At 46.0% G+C, this 16,375-nt stretch overlaps 1 protein-coding gene across 3 annotated transcripts in view; it reads right to left on the bottom strand.

Moving 5' to 3' along the window:
- LOC105472355 (family with sequence similarity 117 member A) overlaps positions 1-16,375 on the bottom strand; it is a 54,351-nt gene that overhangs the window by 14,863 nt on the left and 23,113 nt on the right. For all 3 annotated transcript variants that reach the window (XM_011725516.3, XM_011725513.3, XM_071082970.1), the window contains exon 2: positions 8,109-8,278. In XM_011725516.3, the coding sequence (XP_011723818.2) occupies positions 8,109-8,278 (170 nt within the window). The remainder of the gene's footprint in view (positions 1-8,108; positions 8,279-16,375) is intronic.

Genomic DNA, 16,375 nt, shown 5'->3' with positions numbered 1-16,375 from the left:
GCAAACTCTTCAAGTACCTCTTCTGGGATATGCGAGAGGGTGGAAAGAGAAATGCAGGCTAGCACAGGACTTTAAAAGATGTGAGGCTGCGGGTGGTGGCTCATGCCTGTAATCCCAACACTTGGGGAGACTGAGGCGGATGGATCACTTGAGGTCAAGGGTTCGAGACCAGCTTGGCAAACATGGTGAAACCCCGTCTCTACTAAAAATAGAAAAATTAGCTGGGTGCCTGTAATCCCAGCTATTCAGGTGGCTGAGGCACGAGAACTGCTTGAACTCAGGAGGTGGAGGTTGCAGTGAGCTGAGATTGTGCCACTGCACTCCAGCCTGGGCGACACAGCAAGACTGTCTCAAGAAAAAAAAAAAAGAAAAGAAAAGAAAAAGAAAGCGATGTGAAAATCATAGCAGCTAGGGTCATCTCCTCTCTCAATGCAGGTGACCCCCACCTCTCTCCGCTCAGCAACGTCTTCCACCAACCACTGCGTTCTTTGTGTAAACTATACTACTAAGGCCATTGCTTTGTGTCAACACCCAGCCCTTGGCCATAGAATTCACCAGCTGACCCTTCATCCCACGGGCTCTCCATCCTTGGCTCTCTGTCCTCCCAAGCAAACCCATCTCCCTCTCCTTTTTCTTACCTCCAACCTCCAAGCCTGGTTTCCCAATCTAAGACGGCCTGCCTGGCCAACTATTCCCATTCTTCTTGTCAGGGAGCCTTTCCTAACTTGTCTGCCTTGGGCTGACTGCTCTTCTGCTCTGTGTCTCCTCCTTGCAGATGGGCTCTGAGTGTACATCATTCATGCAATCAACAAATAGTGGCTGAATGTACACTGTGTGCCCAGTACTGTTTCAGGCACTGGCCATACAACCATGTATAAAACAACACAAACACTTGTCCCTTCTGAGTTTATTTTCTCATTGGGGAGAAAGTTTAAACAGTGGTAAGTGCCAAGGAGAAAAATACAGCAAAGAAAAGTGATAGGAATGCTGGGTGGGGGATACAATTGGAAATGTCAGGGAGGCCCCCAATGAAAAACTAACATCTGCATAAAAACACGAAGGAGATGAGGGAGTGAGTCATGTGGGTATCTGAGGTAAGAGTAATCCAGACAGAGGGAACAGCCAGTGCAAAGGCCCTGTGGCGGCAATGAGCCTGGCATGTTTGAGAATGATAAAGAGGCCAGTGTGGCCGGAGCAGAGTGTGTCAGGAGATGCAGTGACAGGTTAAAAAATGGCTCCTCAAAGATGAGGAACCTATAAATGTTACCTTGTATAGTAAAAGTTTTGCAGATGTATTAAGGATCTTGAGATTATCCAAAATTATCTGGGTGGACCCTAAATACCATTACAAATATCCTTAAATAAGAAAGAGGAAGAGGGAGATTAGATGTATGCACACTGAAGAGGATAAAGCGATATGACCACAGAGGCAGAGACTTGAGCGATGTGGCTGCAAGCCAAAGAGTGCCAGCAGCCACCAGAAGCTAGAAGTGCAAGCAACAGACTCTCCCCAGGAACCTCTTGGGAGAGAATGGCCCTGCCAACACCTTGATCTCAGTCCAGTGGAACAGAACTTGGACTTCAGGTCTCCAGAACTGTGAAAGAATACATTTCTGTGGTTTTAAGCCACTAAGTTTGAGGTAATTTGTTAAAGCAGCCTCAGAAACCTAATGCAGTAGGTTATCCTGTGTTTGAAGTTGTTGACATGCTGACATCAAATATTTATTTATTTATTTATTTAATTTATTTATGTGATGGGAGTTTCACCCTTGTTGCCCGGGCTGGAGTGTAATGGCGCGATCTTGGCTCACTGAAACCTCTGCCTCGTGGGTTCAAGCGATTCTCCTGCCTCAGCGTCCCAAGTAGCTGGGATTACAGGCACGTGCCACTACGCCTGGCTAATTTTGTATTTGTAGTAGAGACAGGGTTTCACCATGTTGGTCAGGTTGGTCTTGAACTCCTGACCTAAGGTGATCCGCCCGCCTCAGCCTCCTAAAGTGCTGGGATTACAGGAATTAGCTACTGGGCCCGCCCAACATGGAGTATTCTCAAGGCAGGAGTGTACACAGGTGTGGACTATAGCCCCTCCTAAACTGGGAATGCCCAAAGTAGGGACCATGCCCCAGTTTCCAGTGCCCAAGGTTGGATAGGACTCCTCTTCTGCGTCTCACTATGGAGCACAGAAAAGTCACAGCCAAGAAAAGCTCCCCTTCAAAGAGCTAACCTGGCCAGGTGTGGTGGCTCATGCCTATAATCCCAGCACCTTGGGAGGCCAAGGCAGGAGGGCTGCTTGAGGCCAGGAGTTCAAAACCAGCCTGGGCAACATAGCGAGACCCTATCTCTATAAAAGAAATAATTTTAAATTAGCCATTTATGGTGATGCGTATCTGTAGTCCCAGCTACTAGGGAGGCTGAGGCAGGAGGACCACTTGCACCCAGAAGTTCGAGGCTGCAGTGAGTCATGATCATACCATTGCACCCCAGCCTGGGCAACAGAGCGAGACCCTGTCTCAAAAAAAAAAAAAAAAAAAAGAAAAAGAAAAAACTAACCTTCTGGCCACAATAGGGGGGGTCAAGCCATGCTGCTCAGTCATTCTAGATGACCCTTTGGAAGCAGGGTAGAGCTGGAGCTCAGCAGACCAAAAAGTCATGTTTGTCGCTGGGCGTGGTGACTCATGCCTGTAATCCCAGCACTTTGGGAGGCTGAAGCGGGCAGATCACTTGAGGTCAGGAGTCAAGACCAGCCTGGTCAACATGGTGAAACCCCGTCTCTACTAAAAATACAAAACAATCGGCCAGGCATGATGGCACATGTCTGTAATCCCAGCTTCTTGGGAGGCTGAGGCAGGAGAATTGCTTGAACCTGGAAGGCGGAGCTTGCAGTGAGCCAAGATTGAGCCACTGCACTCTAGCTTGGGTGACAGGGTGAGACTCTGTCTCAAAAAAAAAAAAAAAAGAACAAAAAGTTGTTTGTCAAGGGGAGTCATGTACTGGAACAGATTTGACACCCTGGCCCAGTGGGAGCAGCTGAGGGACAAATAGGGCAGCTTCTGACCATGAGTGGCATGGGCCAGCTGTGCAGATGATACTCAGATTATGCAAAACTGGATGTGGCCAGACCAAGGAAGCCTTGCCTGGGATTGAGATCCCAGAGCAACATGTGGAAGGACAGCTGGGCATGGGGGTGGAAGACAGTTTCCCAAAGAGCCATCTAATATAATCAGGAGGAGGGGTGGGATGAAGCTGAAAACCCTCCAAACTGGAATCTCTCAGCCTCCAGCCCAAAAGTTTCTACCTAGACTCCATGACCACAGGCAGCAAAGTCCTGGCCCTCACTGTCTCCAGTGACCTTGGCACCTGAGTAAGCTCCATGTGTGGAGCTGGGCTAGGCCCTGGAAACGTAACCCACTATCCCTGCACAGGACTGTCAAGCAGCATGGTGCCTGGCCTGGTGTGGACCATCAGGACTACGTGTTCAACTGAAATTCTGCAGGGAATCAGTCCCTTAGGTCTCTGGCCAAACAAAAAGGCCGGAAAAGGCTCTGAGGGTGGTCTGCTGGTCAGCACTGAAAACTGGCTGCAAGTGGCCAAGGCTACCATCTCTGGCCCTACAGTGACTATGCTACCCTCAGATTTTCCATCATGGCCCCATTTTCAAATGTTCGGTACTGTTGTCAAACTATGCTGAACAACTGGTCCTGTTCGCCAATCTGGAAAACAGGCAGTGTGCCCAGGCCCCCACACCCACAAAGAAAAACATTTTTCAAAGGTCCATGATGGTCAGACTGAATTGTGTGTCATCGCTGTTGGGGCACTGGTTTGGGAAAATAGGGAGGATAGTACACAGGTAGGGGAAAGACACAGGAAGAGAAGTCTTCCCAGCGAGCATGCCTACCTTCACCTCTGGCCTTCCTCACAACCTTCACCTCTGGCCTTCCTCACACTCCATGTGGTTTGTCAAGACTTAAGCTTTTTTTTTTTTCCAAAGGGTAAATTGGGGCTAAAGAAAAAGATCCTATCGTAGAAGCTTCCCCACCTTACCTGGGGAATGCAGAGGGAATGGGGCTGGGGATGAGTAGAATGGGGGGCTGGGCTGGGCAGGGCAGGTTCCCAGAGTCCTGTCCGTCAGCAGGATGAGACCAACAGGGGAACTCTGCTCAAACAGTCATTCCAGCTGTGATGAGACCACTTCCTCCCTCCAGAAAAGTACAAGAAGACTCAAAGGTTTGCACAGCAAGAAGGAAGAGGGGTAACTGCAGCTACCAGCATCTACTGCCCTCACCCATCCTGGCCTGGGCCCAGCCACTAGGAGTGGCCAACACAAAGCAATCAGTGGCCAGCTCTAGTTTACCAACTGACCTGGTCATCTCTCCCATTGCTCAAAACATGCAGCTTCTCCAAAGCACTTTTTCCCCAATTACCATGTTCACACATCCTCCTCCCAAAAACAACCAATATCCCAAATAACATATATCCACACCCTTCCTCTTTCCTTGCTCCAAATATTTGGGTAACCCAGCTCTCCATGTCAGACTGTAAATGGCCTGAGGACAATCCTTTGTAACCACCTAAGATCTTAAAACACAACGAGGAAGGAAGGAGATAATAGGATGAGATTGTTGGCACTACTGGGCTATATTCAAGAACTGAGAGCTTTTTGCTCCATCTTCTACCCTGTGAAGAAGCCTCAAGTCTGTGGCATGCCCAGCTATCTAGACAGCAGGTGTTCCATGCTTGCTGCCTAGATCTGAAGCTGGCTTGCAATGGGCAGGGCCCTGGTCTCCTCTCAGGGATTCAGACGAAGGAGTTGCTTAGCCTGAACCATAACTGCAGCTGCTGACCTCACTGCAAGGCATGCCCTGGGAATGCCAGGGCTGCTGGCTCTGGGTGGAGGGAGGTTAGGCAAGTAGGACAGTAGTAGTGAGTGCCCGCCAGTGAGGGAGGATGAAGCAGAAAATAACTACTACATTGGTATGACTAGGAGAGAAAGGGCAGGGGTAGGAACAGCCCCACCCCCGACTTAAGGCAACTGGGAAAAAGTTCTGGCATTAGTCTTTTTTTTTTTTTTTTTTTTTTTGGACACGGAGTCTCGCTTTGTTGCCAGGCTGGAGTGCAGTGGCATGATCTCGGTTTACTGCAACCTCTGCCTCCCGGGTTCAAGCGATTCTCCTGTCTCAGCCTCCCAAGTAGTTGGGACTACAGGTGTGAGCCACCATGCCCAGCTAATTTTTGTATTTTTAGTAGAGATGGGGTTTCACCATGTTGGCCAGGATGGTCTTGATCTCCTGACCTTGTGATCCGCCTGCCTCGGCCTCCCAAAGTGCTGGGATTATAGGCATGAGCTACCACACCTGGCCGTATTAGTCCATTTTTAACAGCTTAAAAGCTTTCAAGGACTTTGGTAGATCCTGCCACCCTCCCTTCCCTTACACCTTCTTATCTTCCCAGTCAAACCTCTCTTTCCTCTCCAGTCCTTTCTGGGTGATATCCCAGTGCTCAGTAGGAAAGGAACGCCAGTTACTTAGGAATATGTCAGGTAAGCCTCAGACCTCCACAGTGTAATACTAGTGTTGAAGAGGGTAGCTTGGACCAGGCCAGGGGGCTTAAGCAGGAATTTGAATGGAGCCCAAAACCTAGAAGCAGCAAATTCCCAGAAGACCAGGAATGAAAGATGGGTAGAGTGCATATTTTGGTTTGGATGCCTAGGTTGATCAGAATTCTCCATCTCCTGACTGCGGCCACAATATTGACAGGTTGCTAAGAGTTCCTCGAGGGCTGGAGCCCATCCCAGGGAAAGAGGAAAGCTGCATGGCTTGGCCTTGCCAGACCCACAGAGGCTCATCGCTGACCTCTGTCTTGCTGTGGCAAGAAGCCCAGACTTGTTATATAAAAGATCTGGCCTGCAGCTGGAGCCTAAGCAAAAACACACAGCCTAGGGCCCATGCCTCTAAACCCAGCCAGGGAACATCTGAGGCCAACCCTGCTTTGAGTTGACAAAGAGAAAGCTATCTGAGGAGTGGGATGGTGACTTCCTAAAAGGTTGAAAGCAGGAAATGACAGAGGCAGAAACAGGTGGGCTACACAGAAGCCTGCCATCTGACAAACAGGGATGGAATAATGGGCTTGCACACTCAAAGGAATCTTAAGTCCTGTTCCTCCAGGAAGCCCTCCTTGACTACAAACATATCTGGACTAAGCACTCCCATCAAAAGACAAAGTCGTGTGTGCTCCCAGGCCTGTGAGGAGGAAGCATAATTTATCCTACTTGCCTTTTCCAAAGGATAAAGGGAATGGCAGTGCTCAGGGCTCCCAGGAAGGAAGCCTAGTCTCTCTCCTTCCTGGAGGGTATTCTACTTTCACAGTCTATTTGTAGATCCAAAGAGGGCCATGATTTTAACTGCAGCAAATTCTTGTTGGTTCAAGGTGGGGTATTCCCATGAGAATTCCCCTTCTTTAAACTTCGCCAGATATTTGGCTCCATCTCATCCCTTGGCTGTCTGTTCACTGGCCCTCATAGAACTGGAATCCAGACTCATAGAGGCCAAATCTTGTCCTCATTTCCTTATTCTTCATTCCAACATGCCAGGAACAGTACTGGGCATTCAAACATTCACTAACGACATTTGAAAATGGATCGCATTAACAAAATAAATAAAGGAAAGAAACTGACATGATGTGGTCAAAAGAAGTACCAAGCACTTTCACGTGTCATTTGGCCATCATGCCACCTACACGGAGGCAGACCAGGCACTCTCCACCCAGTTTGCAAAGGAAGAGCTGAATTGCCTGATGTCCCCCAGGATGAAGGGCTGACTCAGACCCTCACGTCCTGGCCACCCTGTTTCTGCCTATCTCGAAATAACTCATTTGCTCTGAAGATGAACAAGAGTGTGTTTAAACTGCATGAAAAGGGAGATTTGACTCTTAACAACTTAGCTGCTAAGAATGCAGTCCTGAATCAGATTAAGAAATGTCTGTATAATTTCACATATGAGAGGGGTTCCTGCTCAGTCCGATGCTAGCTTATCCAAAAATTGATAAATGAACTGGATGATCTGCAGAGATTCTTTCCAAGCTTGGGATTCTTAATGAAAAGGCTGTCTTAATGAAAATACTGAAGGAGAGGAAGCTGGCTCCCCAGTCCTTGAATGGGCACACTGAAATCCCAGACGGGGCTGCTGGCAAGGAAGAATTCCCCATTATCTGAGAACTTCCCATTCCTATGGCTCCAGCGGGATCTCTTCTGGCTCAGTGTACTTTTTGGCCACTTCTTTGGGAAATACAAACTCAATAGAATGTTGGCCTTGGTTTAATTTTAGCAAGGTAAATCTCATTTATTTTATTTATTTATTTTTTTTGAGACAGAGTCTCGCTCTGTTGCCCAGGCTGGAGTGCAATGGCGCGATCTCAGCTCACTGCAACCTCGCCCTCCGGGGTTCAAGTGATTCTCCTGCCTCAGCCTCCCGAGTAGCTGGGATTACAGGGGCCCACCACCACGCCCAGCTAATTTTTGTATTTTTAGTAGAGATGGGGTTTTGCCATGTTAGCCAGGCTAGTTTCGAGCTCTTGACCTCAGGTGATCCGCCTGCCTAGGCCTCCCAAAGTGCTGAGATTATAGGTGTGAGTCACTGCACCCGGCCTAAATCTTAATTTTTTAAAAAGCTAGAATAAACTCTAAAGTCAGCTGTTGATTACACCAACACAAATACTCAAAGCTAAACTGAAAAACCCAGATTGACTTCTCTCTTCCACCAGGCAGGTGGAATGCAAACTCATTTCCGTGTATGTTTACAAAGAAAAACAGGGTGGTAAATTAGCAGGGTGTGGTGGCAGGCACCTGTAATCCCAGCCACTTGGGAGGATGAGGCACGAAAATCACTTGAACCCAGGAGGCAGAGGTTGCAGTGAGCCAAGATCGCACCACTGCACTCCAGCCTGGGTGACAAAAGGAGACTCTGTCTCAGGAAGATAAGACATTACGTGGATAATATGTACAACCAAAACCCAAGACAAATTATTGCAATGATTTGAGGAAGACCAAAGGCCTCCTCAGCCAGCTCTCCCACCCCATCCTTATCCCTTATCCCATCAGGAGAGAGCTTCATTACCTGGGTGGCCTTGTCATTGGTGCAGCAGGTGAAGGCCCCATCAGCATCTCGTGGCCACTGGCCCAGAAGGTAGGAGCTGAGGATGGTGTCCAGGGAGAATGTACGCCGGACCTGAAGTGGCTGAGGCCTAGACACTGACTTTTCTGGGGCCACCGAGCATGGGACGCTGGCTACAAGAGAACACAGCCCGCACACCTTGCCATCAGCATGGAGGAAGGAGACGTGGCAATCACCTTCCTCCTCTAAGAGATGTGGCCTGCCTGCCCAGTCTTCACTCATACCCACCACTGTCCTAAAAGAATTTGAAGCAGCCTGAAACAGCACATATGGTCTAACAAGAGCTTTCCTGACCTACTCAGCCAGCCTTTATCATGGGAAACAATTTATACCATTTTACTTTGGACTTGGACATTACTTTTTAAATGTCCTCTATCCTTTTCCTACCCCTAATGGACTATGAACCATGAACTCCTAGATCTCCACACTGAGTTTCCTGAGAGCAGCACTGTTTCCCATCATTAAGGATAAAACTCTAAGTGGATAAAAAACAAATTTTCTTCTGTCTTTTATCTCCTGCCCTTCTTCCTCCAGCACCTTTGCAGGGCTTAGGCACTGCACAAATTCATCCCCTTAACTGAAGGCCTCCTGTTCCTCTTCGTACTTCCTTCAGGACTGGTTAGCTCCCTGGGGAACCCCGGTGGCTGACATATTGGAACTACTTTCAATTATCGAGGATTGAGGAATCTAGTTTACGGAAACATCCAAATTTTTTGGTTGTCTCCTCTGTCTTTGATTTCTATATAAATGGGACAAAAATAAAGCAATTATAAATCCATTCATAGGTGGTGGCTCACGCTTGTAATCCCAGCACTATGGGAGGCGGGCAGGTCACTTGAGGTCAAGAGTTTGAGACCAGCCTGGCTAACATGGTGAAACCCCATCTCTACCAAAAATACAAAAATTAGCCAGGAATAGTGGCAGGTGCCTGTAATCCCAGCTACTCAGGAGGCTGAGGCACGGAATTGGTTGAACCTGGGAGGTGGAAGCTGCAGTAAGCCAAGATTGCACCACTGCACTCCAGCCTGGGTAACAGAGGAAGACTCTGTCTCAAAAAATAAATTAAATAAATAAATCCATTCATTTATTTTTACTTTGGTTAAAGCTTTCTAGAAGGAGGTAAAAGTTGAAACTGTGGATAAAAATGTAAGCGTACTGGAATCATTTGGAAGTTGCAATCATCTAAGTTGACCCTGTTTTCCATGGCCACATTCAAAACACTCTACTATCTTAAGATCTATGGCCGGGCGCAGTGGCTGATGCCTGTAACCACAGCACTTTGGGAGGTCAAGGCAGGCGGATCATGAGGTCAGGAGATCGAGACCATCCTGGCTAACACGGTGAAACCCCGTCTCTACTAAAAATACAAAAAAATTAGCCAGGCATGGTAGCAGGCGCCTGTAGTCCCAGCTATTTGCGAGGCCGAGGCAGGAGAATGGCGTGAACCTGGGAGGCGGAGCTTGTAGTAAGCCGAGACCACGCTACCACACTCCAGCCTGGGCAACAGAGCGAGATTCTGTCTCTCAAAAAAAAAAAAAAAAAAAAAATATTATATATATATATAAAGGCTCTTTCTTTTAAACAGAACAAAATGCTTTCACATCTGTAGTAATCCCTTAATAATTCATGTGTATTTAGCACAGCAAAAAGAACTAGGAGGTATAAATAAACCTGAAGAACTTTATATTAAAAAGACACTAAAAGGTTGGCAGTTCCTCAAAAAGTGAAACATAGAATTACCATATGACCCAGCAATTCCACTCCTAGGTATATACCCACAAAGAACCAAAAGCAGGGACTTGAAGCATTTTTCACAATAGCCAAAAGGTGGGAGCAACCTAAGCATCCATGAACAAACAAATGCACCATGTCCATACTGTGGAATACTATTCAGTCTTCAAAAGGAAGGCAATTCTGACACACGCTACAATACAGATGAGGCTGAGTTAAGTAAGCAAGACAAAAGGACAAATACTGTGTTTTTCTTGAGGAATCTAGAATAGGCAAATTCATAGGGACAAAAAAATAGAATAGACTTTACCAAGGGCTTAAGAGGAGGAGGAGGAGGAGGAGTTACTGTTTAATGGATACACAGTCTCTGGGATGATGAAATTCAGGTTCTAGAACTGGACCCTGGTTATGGTTGCACAACATTGTAAATGTATGTAATGCCAGTGAACATAAGCTTTTATGGTTAAAATAGTAAGTATATATTTTACTACAGTTAAAAAAAAAAGAAAGAAACTAACATACCAATACGGTGAAACCTCGTCTCTACTAAAAATACAAAAATTAGCCAGGCGTGATGGTGTGCACCTGTAATCCCAGCTACTCGGGAGGCTGAGACAGGAGAATTGCTTGAACCCAGGAGGTGGAGGTTACAGTGAGCTGAGATCATGCCACTGCACTCCAGCCTGGGCAACAGAGCAAGACTCCATCTCAAGAAAAAATGAAAAAAAAAAAGGACACTAACAACACTACCTCCATTCTCCAAATTCATTGAAGCATTTACATACATTTTGCCATAGTTGTAATCAGTAGGAAATGTGCTACATTATGTTCTGCCTGGTTCCACCTATTTCATATACCTTTTCCCATGTATTAACGATCTACATATTTGTTATTTTAAAAGACTGTATAATATTCCTCCAGGTTGATGCACACTAGTTTGCTTAGCCATTCCCGTATTTTTGTCTTTTCTTTTTCCTTTGTCTTTTTTGAGTCAGGGTCTCGCTGTGTTGCCCAGGCTGGTCTTGAACTCCTGGGCTCAAGTGATTCTCCTGCCTCGGCCTCCCAAAGTGCTGGGATTACAGGCATGAGCCACCACACCCAACCCATTCCTGTATTTTTGAACATTTGAGGGATTCCTCTCCAATTTGGATATCAAAAATGTTACTATATGGCCAACTTTTACTGTGTGTTTTTATCTAATCCCTGGCATAGTTCTACATCATCTCACTCAGCCATCATATATGTGCTTATTTAAAACAAGTGAATAATTTATAACTACAACAGTAAGTGTGAACTGTAGAAAAGTCAGGAAATATATAAATATAAACAAACAGAAAAAAAAACCCCTCAACTCTCAACACCCAGAGATAACCAATGCTATGAGAAATATAAACTTACAGGTCTTACCTCTTCTGTGTGTGTGGGTGTGTGTGTATATATGCTTTACAATTTAAAATGAGATCATACTCTACATATTGTTTTGGTATATGTTTTTACCTTATAAACATCTTTCCAAATCAATATATATTGATGTAAAACACATCATTTTAAATGATCTTAACATTCCTAGATTAAACCTCTTCAAAGGCTCTCTTTCAAAGATGGAGGTAAAGCCTTCATGTGGTCCCACTTACCTGTCCTTTACACCTCACTCTTCCTCAAAGTCGCTAAATCTCAGACAAACTATACTGCATACCATTTCCCACCCATGTCCCAAGCCTTCCCTCCTCTGAGGTTTTGCATGGGCCCAGGGTTAAAATCTGTTCGTCTGTCAGGACCAGCCTTACTGCCTCCACTCCACCAAGCCTTCTGCATCCACTGGAATCCCCTGGAAGCAATGTCTTGGAATTTTCTGTTTCCTCAGTACTTTGTACTCTTCTAGTAATGAGCACCTTCTCTTGAGGAATAGGGTATTTGTAACTCAAACAGCCTGAGGCCAAGGGCGGGCTCTATGTATCCCCCACAATGTCTAAAGCATAGGGCTGGCAATTGGCAGGCACCTAAGTATTTGAATAAAATTGAAAAACCTTCACAAGAAGGGTCAACTGGCTCTACTTTTACCAGGGGTTCTGACTTTGCATGCGTGCTTAACACACCCACTTGGGGTAAAGATCCCATAGCTGCTTGTCTTTTTTTCTCTCTCTGAGGCTCAGGAAGGCCCAACCTTTCTTACCCTTCCTCCAACCTTGTTGCCTAGTAAGTTGGTGACAGGTACACTGGGTTAAACGTGCAACTTTATCTCTACACCACATTTCAACCACTCATTTTCCTAACCTGGGTTTAAAATCAAAAGGTAGCAATCCAGATATTTCTGGGAGCTTCTGACCCACATCAGCAGCCAGCTCAGTCCAAAATGCTGTCCTCCAAAACTGTCTGTTAGAGTCCAGTGATGAGGCAGGGACTCTAGAAAGCGGATTTACAAAATTACATGACAGATAACCAAAGAGGCAGATGGGCCATGGACGAGCAAGTGATTGGCATAAGGGGTAGGATCTCATCATCCTAAAGGCTGCTTCATCACTGTTTCAAAGGAAAAGGAGTAGGACTCCAGGGCTGAGGGATAAGTGACAGGAGAAAGGTTTCCTGGAGCTACTTCTCCCATCCCCTCATCTGAAGTCAATGCAAAAATCTCTTTTAGATTCTTTCCTTACTGAGACCCTAAAGCTATCTCATGTTTATGTTGTGCTTTCAAGTTTTGTCCCATCCTCACAAAGTACTTTAGTGTGCTGTAATCTTTTACTCTCCTGTCAGCTGTAAAAGGGGATAGGGAAAGACTGTTAAGGAAGACTAAGGCACAAAGAAGCTTAGTCTCTGATTAGTCTCCTTCACTCTGTAAGTGTGCAGCAGTCCCACATCTAAATCCAAGCCTCCTTCCTCCTAAATCAGTCTTCCAACCACTCACCGAGGCTCACATCCCTCTTCTATCAGGGACACCCTCTGAGGCTGCTGGGACACCTGCCTAGACACCTAGGATGAATAGATTTTTTATTAATAGCTTCTTTTTAGCACCTAATGGAGGAGATGGCAGGCCCAATCCTATTGTTTCCAATGACCTACTTTTTGTTTTGCTTTTGTTTGTTTCTTGAGGAAGTCTTTGAAACTTGAAGTAAGGGACTCTATTATCTCCTAGGGATAACTTTAACCCATTTTATATTCGTTTCTATCACTCTTCATATCCTACCCTATTCAATGAGTCTAATCTCTAGGACAATAGTCATAGGTGGTACTTTGCTCCCAGTACTCACAGGGCTTGGGAGCACCCAAAATCCTGGAATGTGATGTGAGAATCCAACCAACGCATTTTGGTAAACTCTACATTCTTTCCGGCTCCCTCTGACCAGTTATCCATTAAGACTCTGGACTTGGCGGGTCCCGACTTGTTCCTCCATGTACAAAAAAAGTCACACAAATAGCAGAAAAGAAATACAAAGGGAAAAAAAGGAGGGAGTGAAAAGGATTGAGGAGAAACCAAGGAAACCCCAATCCAGAAACTGCAGCCCCTGACTCGCTCTCCCCTGGCAGACATGCAAGGATCTCACTACATCTAAATCAAACAAGAGGACTTGCCTCAGTTTCTTTTCCTTAAATGAAGAGACAGCTGGGTCTCAGCCTTATTTCCACAGAGGCCACATCCTGGCGCAGGGTGCTGGCACAGCACCTTGCTGGCCACAAGATGACAGAATTACCTTCTGTCTCAGAGTCCCTAGCAAGGCTCCACTACCCTCCTAAATCTCCAAATTCTTGGCATGTCCCAGCTCTTTTGAGGAGACTAAAATACCATATTTCCTTTAAGCCTAGGAAATAAGGGAGGGGACTTTTTTTTACAAAAAATTAGATTTTAATAGTTAAAAAAAAAACTACCACTTATTTCACAAACCTCCTCGCAAGTGGTTTGGTAAGCACCTGCTTCTTTGGACATCAAAATTGGCTAAGGGCTAAACCAAGGTGTCAGTTTCCCCCAAATGCAAAAACCAAGGTGTCAGTTTCCCCCAAATGCAACACAAACCAAAGCCAAAATGAAACACTGACATGTCTTGTGCCATCCTTGAAGGGGCTGCAGGCTGATGCAGCATGTCCCCCCTGGATATCTAGTAGGAGCTAAGAGGTGGGGAGGGTAGGTCTGACTACAGCCAATGCCACCCAACCTCACTGGGCTTGCTCTCCCTCTGGCATAGTCCTGGCCTAAGTTACCTCTGAGGGATGTTGTAAAGAAATGAAGAGATGCAAATGCACTTTGAAGCCTTAGTTAGATTATGTCAAATCAATTAATGTCCTTTAGGATTGAAGGTGTAGGTGAAGGAGTCCGGAAAGAGGAGACTACCCAAAGACATGCAGAGTAAGCCCTAGACCCTGTATCCATAGACCTACACTCTCCTGGGCCCCTGGGAAGATGCCCATTTTTAATGTCAAAGCCCTTTCCTTTATTAGTGACTGTCCAACCCAGGAATAAGTGATGCAGGGTAGAATATAAAGCTGCTTGCAGACTGGGGCATCAGCAGCTTCAGGTCAACACTTAAGTTCTGCTGCCCAATGAGATTGACCTCAATAGGGAACGTCCCCTAAGAAATCTTCTAGGTGAGCCTAGTTGAGATAGAGGCTCTTGGGTTTATCCTCCATGGGCATACCGGAAAGATCTGGGCATCGGGTTCTGCCCTGCACTTGTGTGATTATTGTTAAAGGAGAAGCAGCATTGAGAAGTCACAACGGTTGCTTGTGGTTGGAAGATGAACTGGTTTCATTTCTGGAAAGTACCCCTCTCAGATTTAGGAAATAGGGGAGGGAAATATGACAATAGGCTTCCCTATCAGAGAAGAGAAGCCCATATCATGACAGGCCATGACAAAGCAGCAGGCTGTTGGGGCACTAGCTGGGTGGTTGCAGGAGGGTGGAGTGTCCTGTTTACAGCACCGTGGGGTATTATCAGCCCATCGCATGCAGCAGCCTCCACGGCCCAACCACCTGGTGAAGCACCCTGGCACCAAGCCAGGCCATTTCACCATGCAGCTGAGCAGTGGCGGATGCTTTGGTTCTTGGGCAACGGCAAATGGAAAAAACAAAACAAAACAGCACACACAGGAGATAAGAAGCCTTAGGTGCTATCTTCCAGAGCCACTTGGTCCTGTCTCCCAACTGCTACACTAGTATGGCTTTAGGGAGAGGGAGCTATATAAGTGGAGAGGGCCAGCGGTCAAGTATCTGCCTGTTGGAGGAAAGTCAACATGGAAGAAGGCACACAAATGACAGATAAGACAATGAGCAAATGATGGGCCAGGCACACTGCAGCAGACTGATGCCCTTGGTAAGCAGATTTTGAGCACTCACTACGAGCCATCTGTCTGTGATAAACACTGGAGGAGTAAGACAGGAACCTGCTGATGAGATTGAAGTGAGCAAGGCTGATGCAACTGATCTCTGAGTGCCAGGCTACCAGGCACGACGCTCTTCTCAGCGTGACCAGAGATAGACTGTGGGGTAGAGGCTTAGCAATTTACAAGGGGAAACAAGCCCCTGACCAGTGGGTTCTGGCTGGGCATCTAGGGGGCATGCTCTACTTATTTCACTATCTTTGAGGTGATATAGGAGAGAAAAGCCTGTGAAATAAAGACAAGGCTACTCTCCACCCATCGTAGTCATCCCAAAATACCCAAGAAGGACTACAGAAGGAAAATGAGAGAGGCAGCCAATGAGATCTTACACATGGCAAAAACTCAACAACTAGCTGGTTCAACAAACAAGCTATGAGTCATTTTCTCATGGCATCAAAACTTGAAGCATTATTAGCACAGTCTTCTCATTTCCCCTGTTTTTTGTTTTTATTTTTTATTTTCATTTTTTTGATCTCACCTCTCCCCTTAAAGAGAAAACAACTCTTATTATAATAAGAGAAACTACACACATGTTAGAAGAAAGAAGAAAATGCAGATAAACAAAAACTGAAAATGACCAACTATGCATGCCCCCACTCAGAGATCACCACTGTGCTCACCAATCCTGATCTCTCTCCATGCACGAGCCTGCATATGTATTTTTAGTAAAATGAGGTCATATTACACATGCTTGTGTACAACCTGTTTTTTTTTTTTTTTCAGTCAGTGATCTTCACTTAAGGAGGAGAAGCAGGCAGGGTCAGAGCAGCATGGTTAGACACAGATCCTGTCCTGTCCTGTCCTGTCCTGTCCTAGTTGTGATGCAGCATTTCTGTTAGAGGGAAATGTTAATCTGGAGTAGAAGAACAAAGTAAAATAGAGATTCAGAATTTCTAAACATTTCCCCAATAACAGATTTGCAGTAAGCAGGGGAAGTTCCTCCTAGCAGCTTCACAGGGATTATTTTTCTATTTCAGCACATTTGTTGGGATTAAACAGGGCAGGCCATCTTCTGAGCTCCCTGTGGTCCAGTGCTGCTTAACTGCTTAACTAGGGATAGGTGGGTTTGTGGGGAAGTTGTGGTGAAACTGAAATTTCCAATATGACTGTACA

Source organism: Macaca nemestrina, chromosome 17, assembly GCF_043159975.1.
Source record: "Macaca nemestrina isolate mMacNem1 chromosome 17, mMacNem.hap1, whole genome shotgun sequence".
NCBI classification, from domain to species: Eukaryota; Metazoa; Chordata; class Mammalia; order Primates; family Cercopithecidae; genus Macaca; species Macaca nemestrina.
This window is presented reverse-complemented; position numbering and strand designations above follow the sequence as displayed.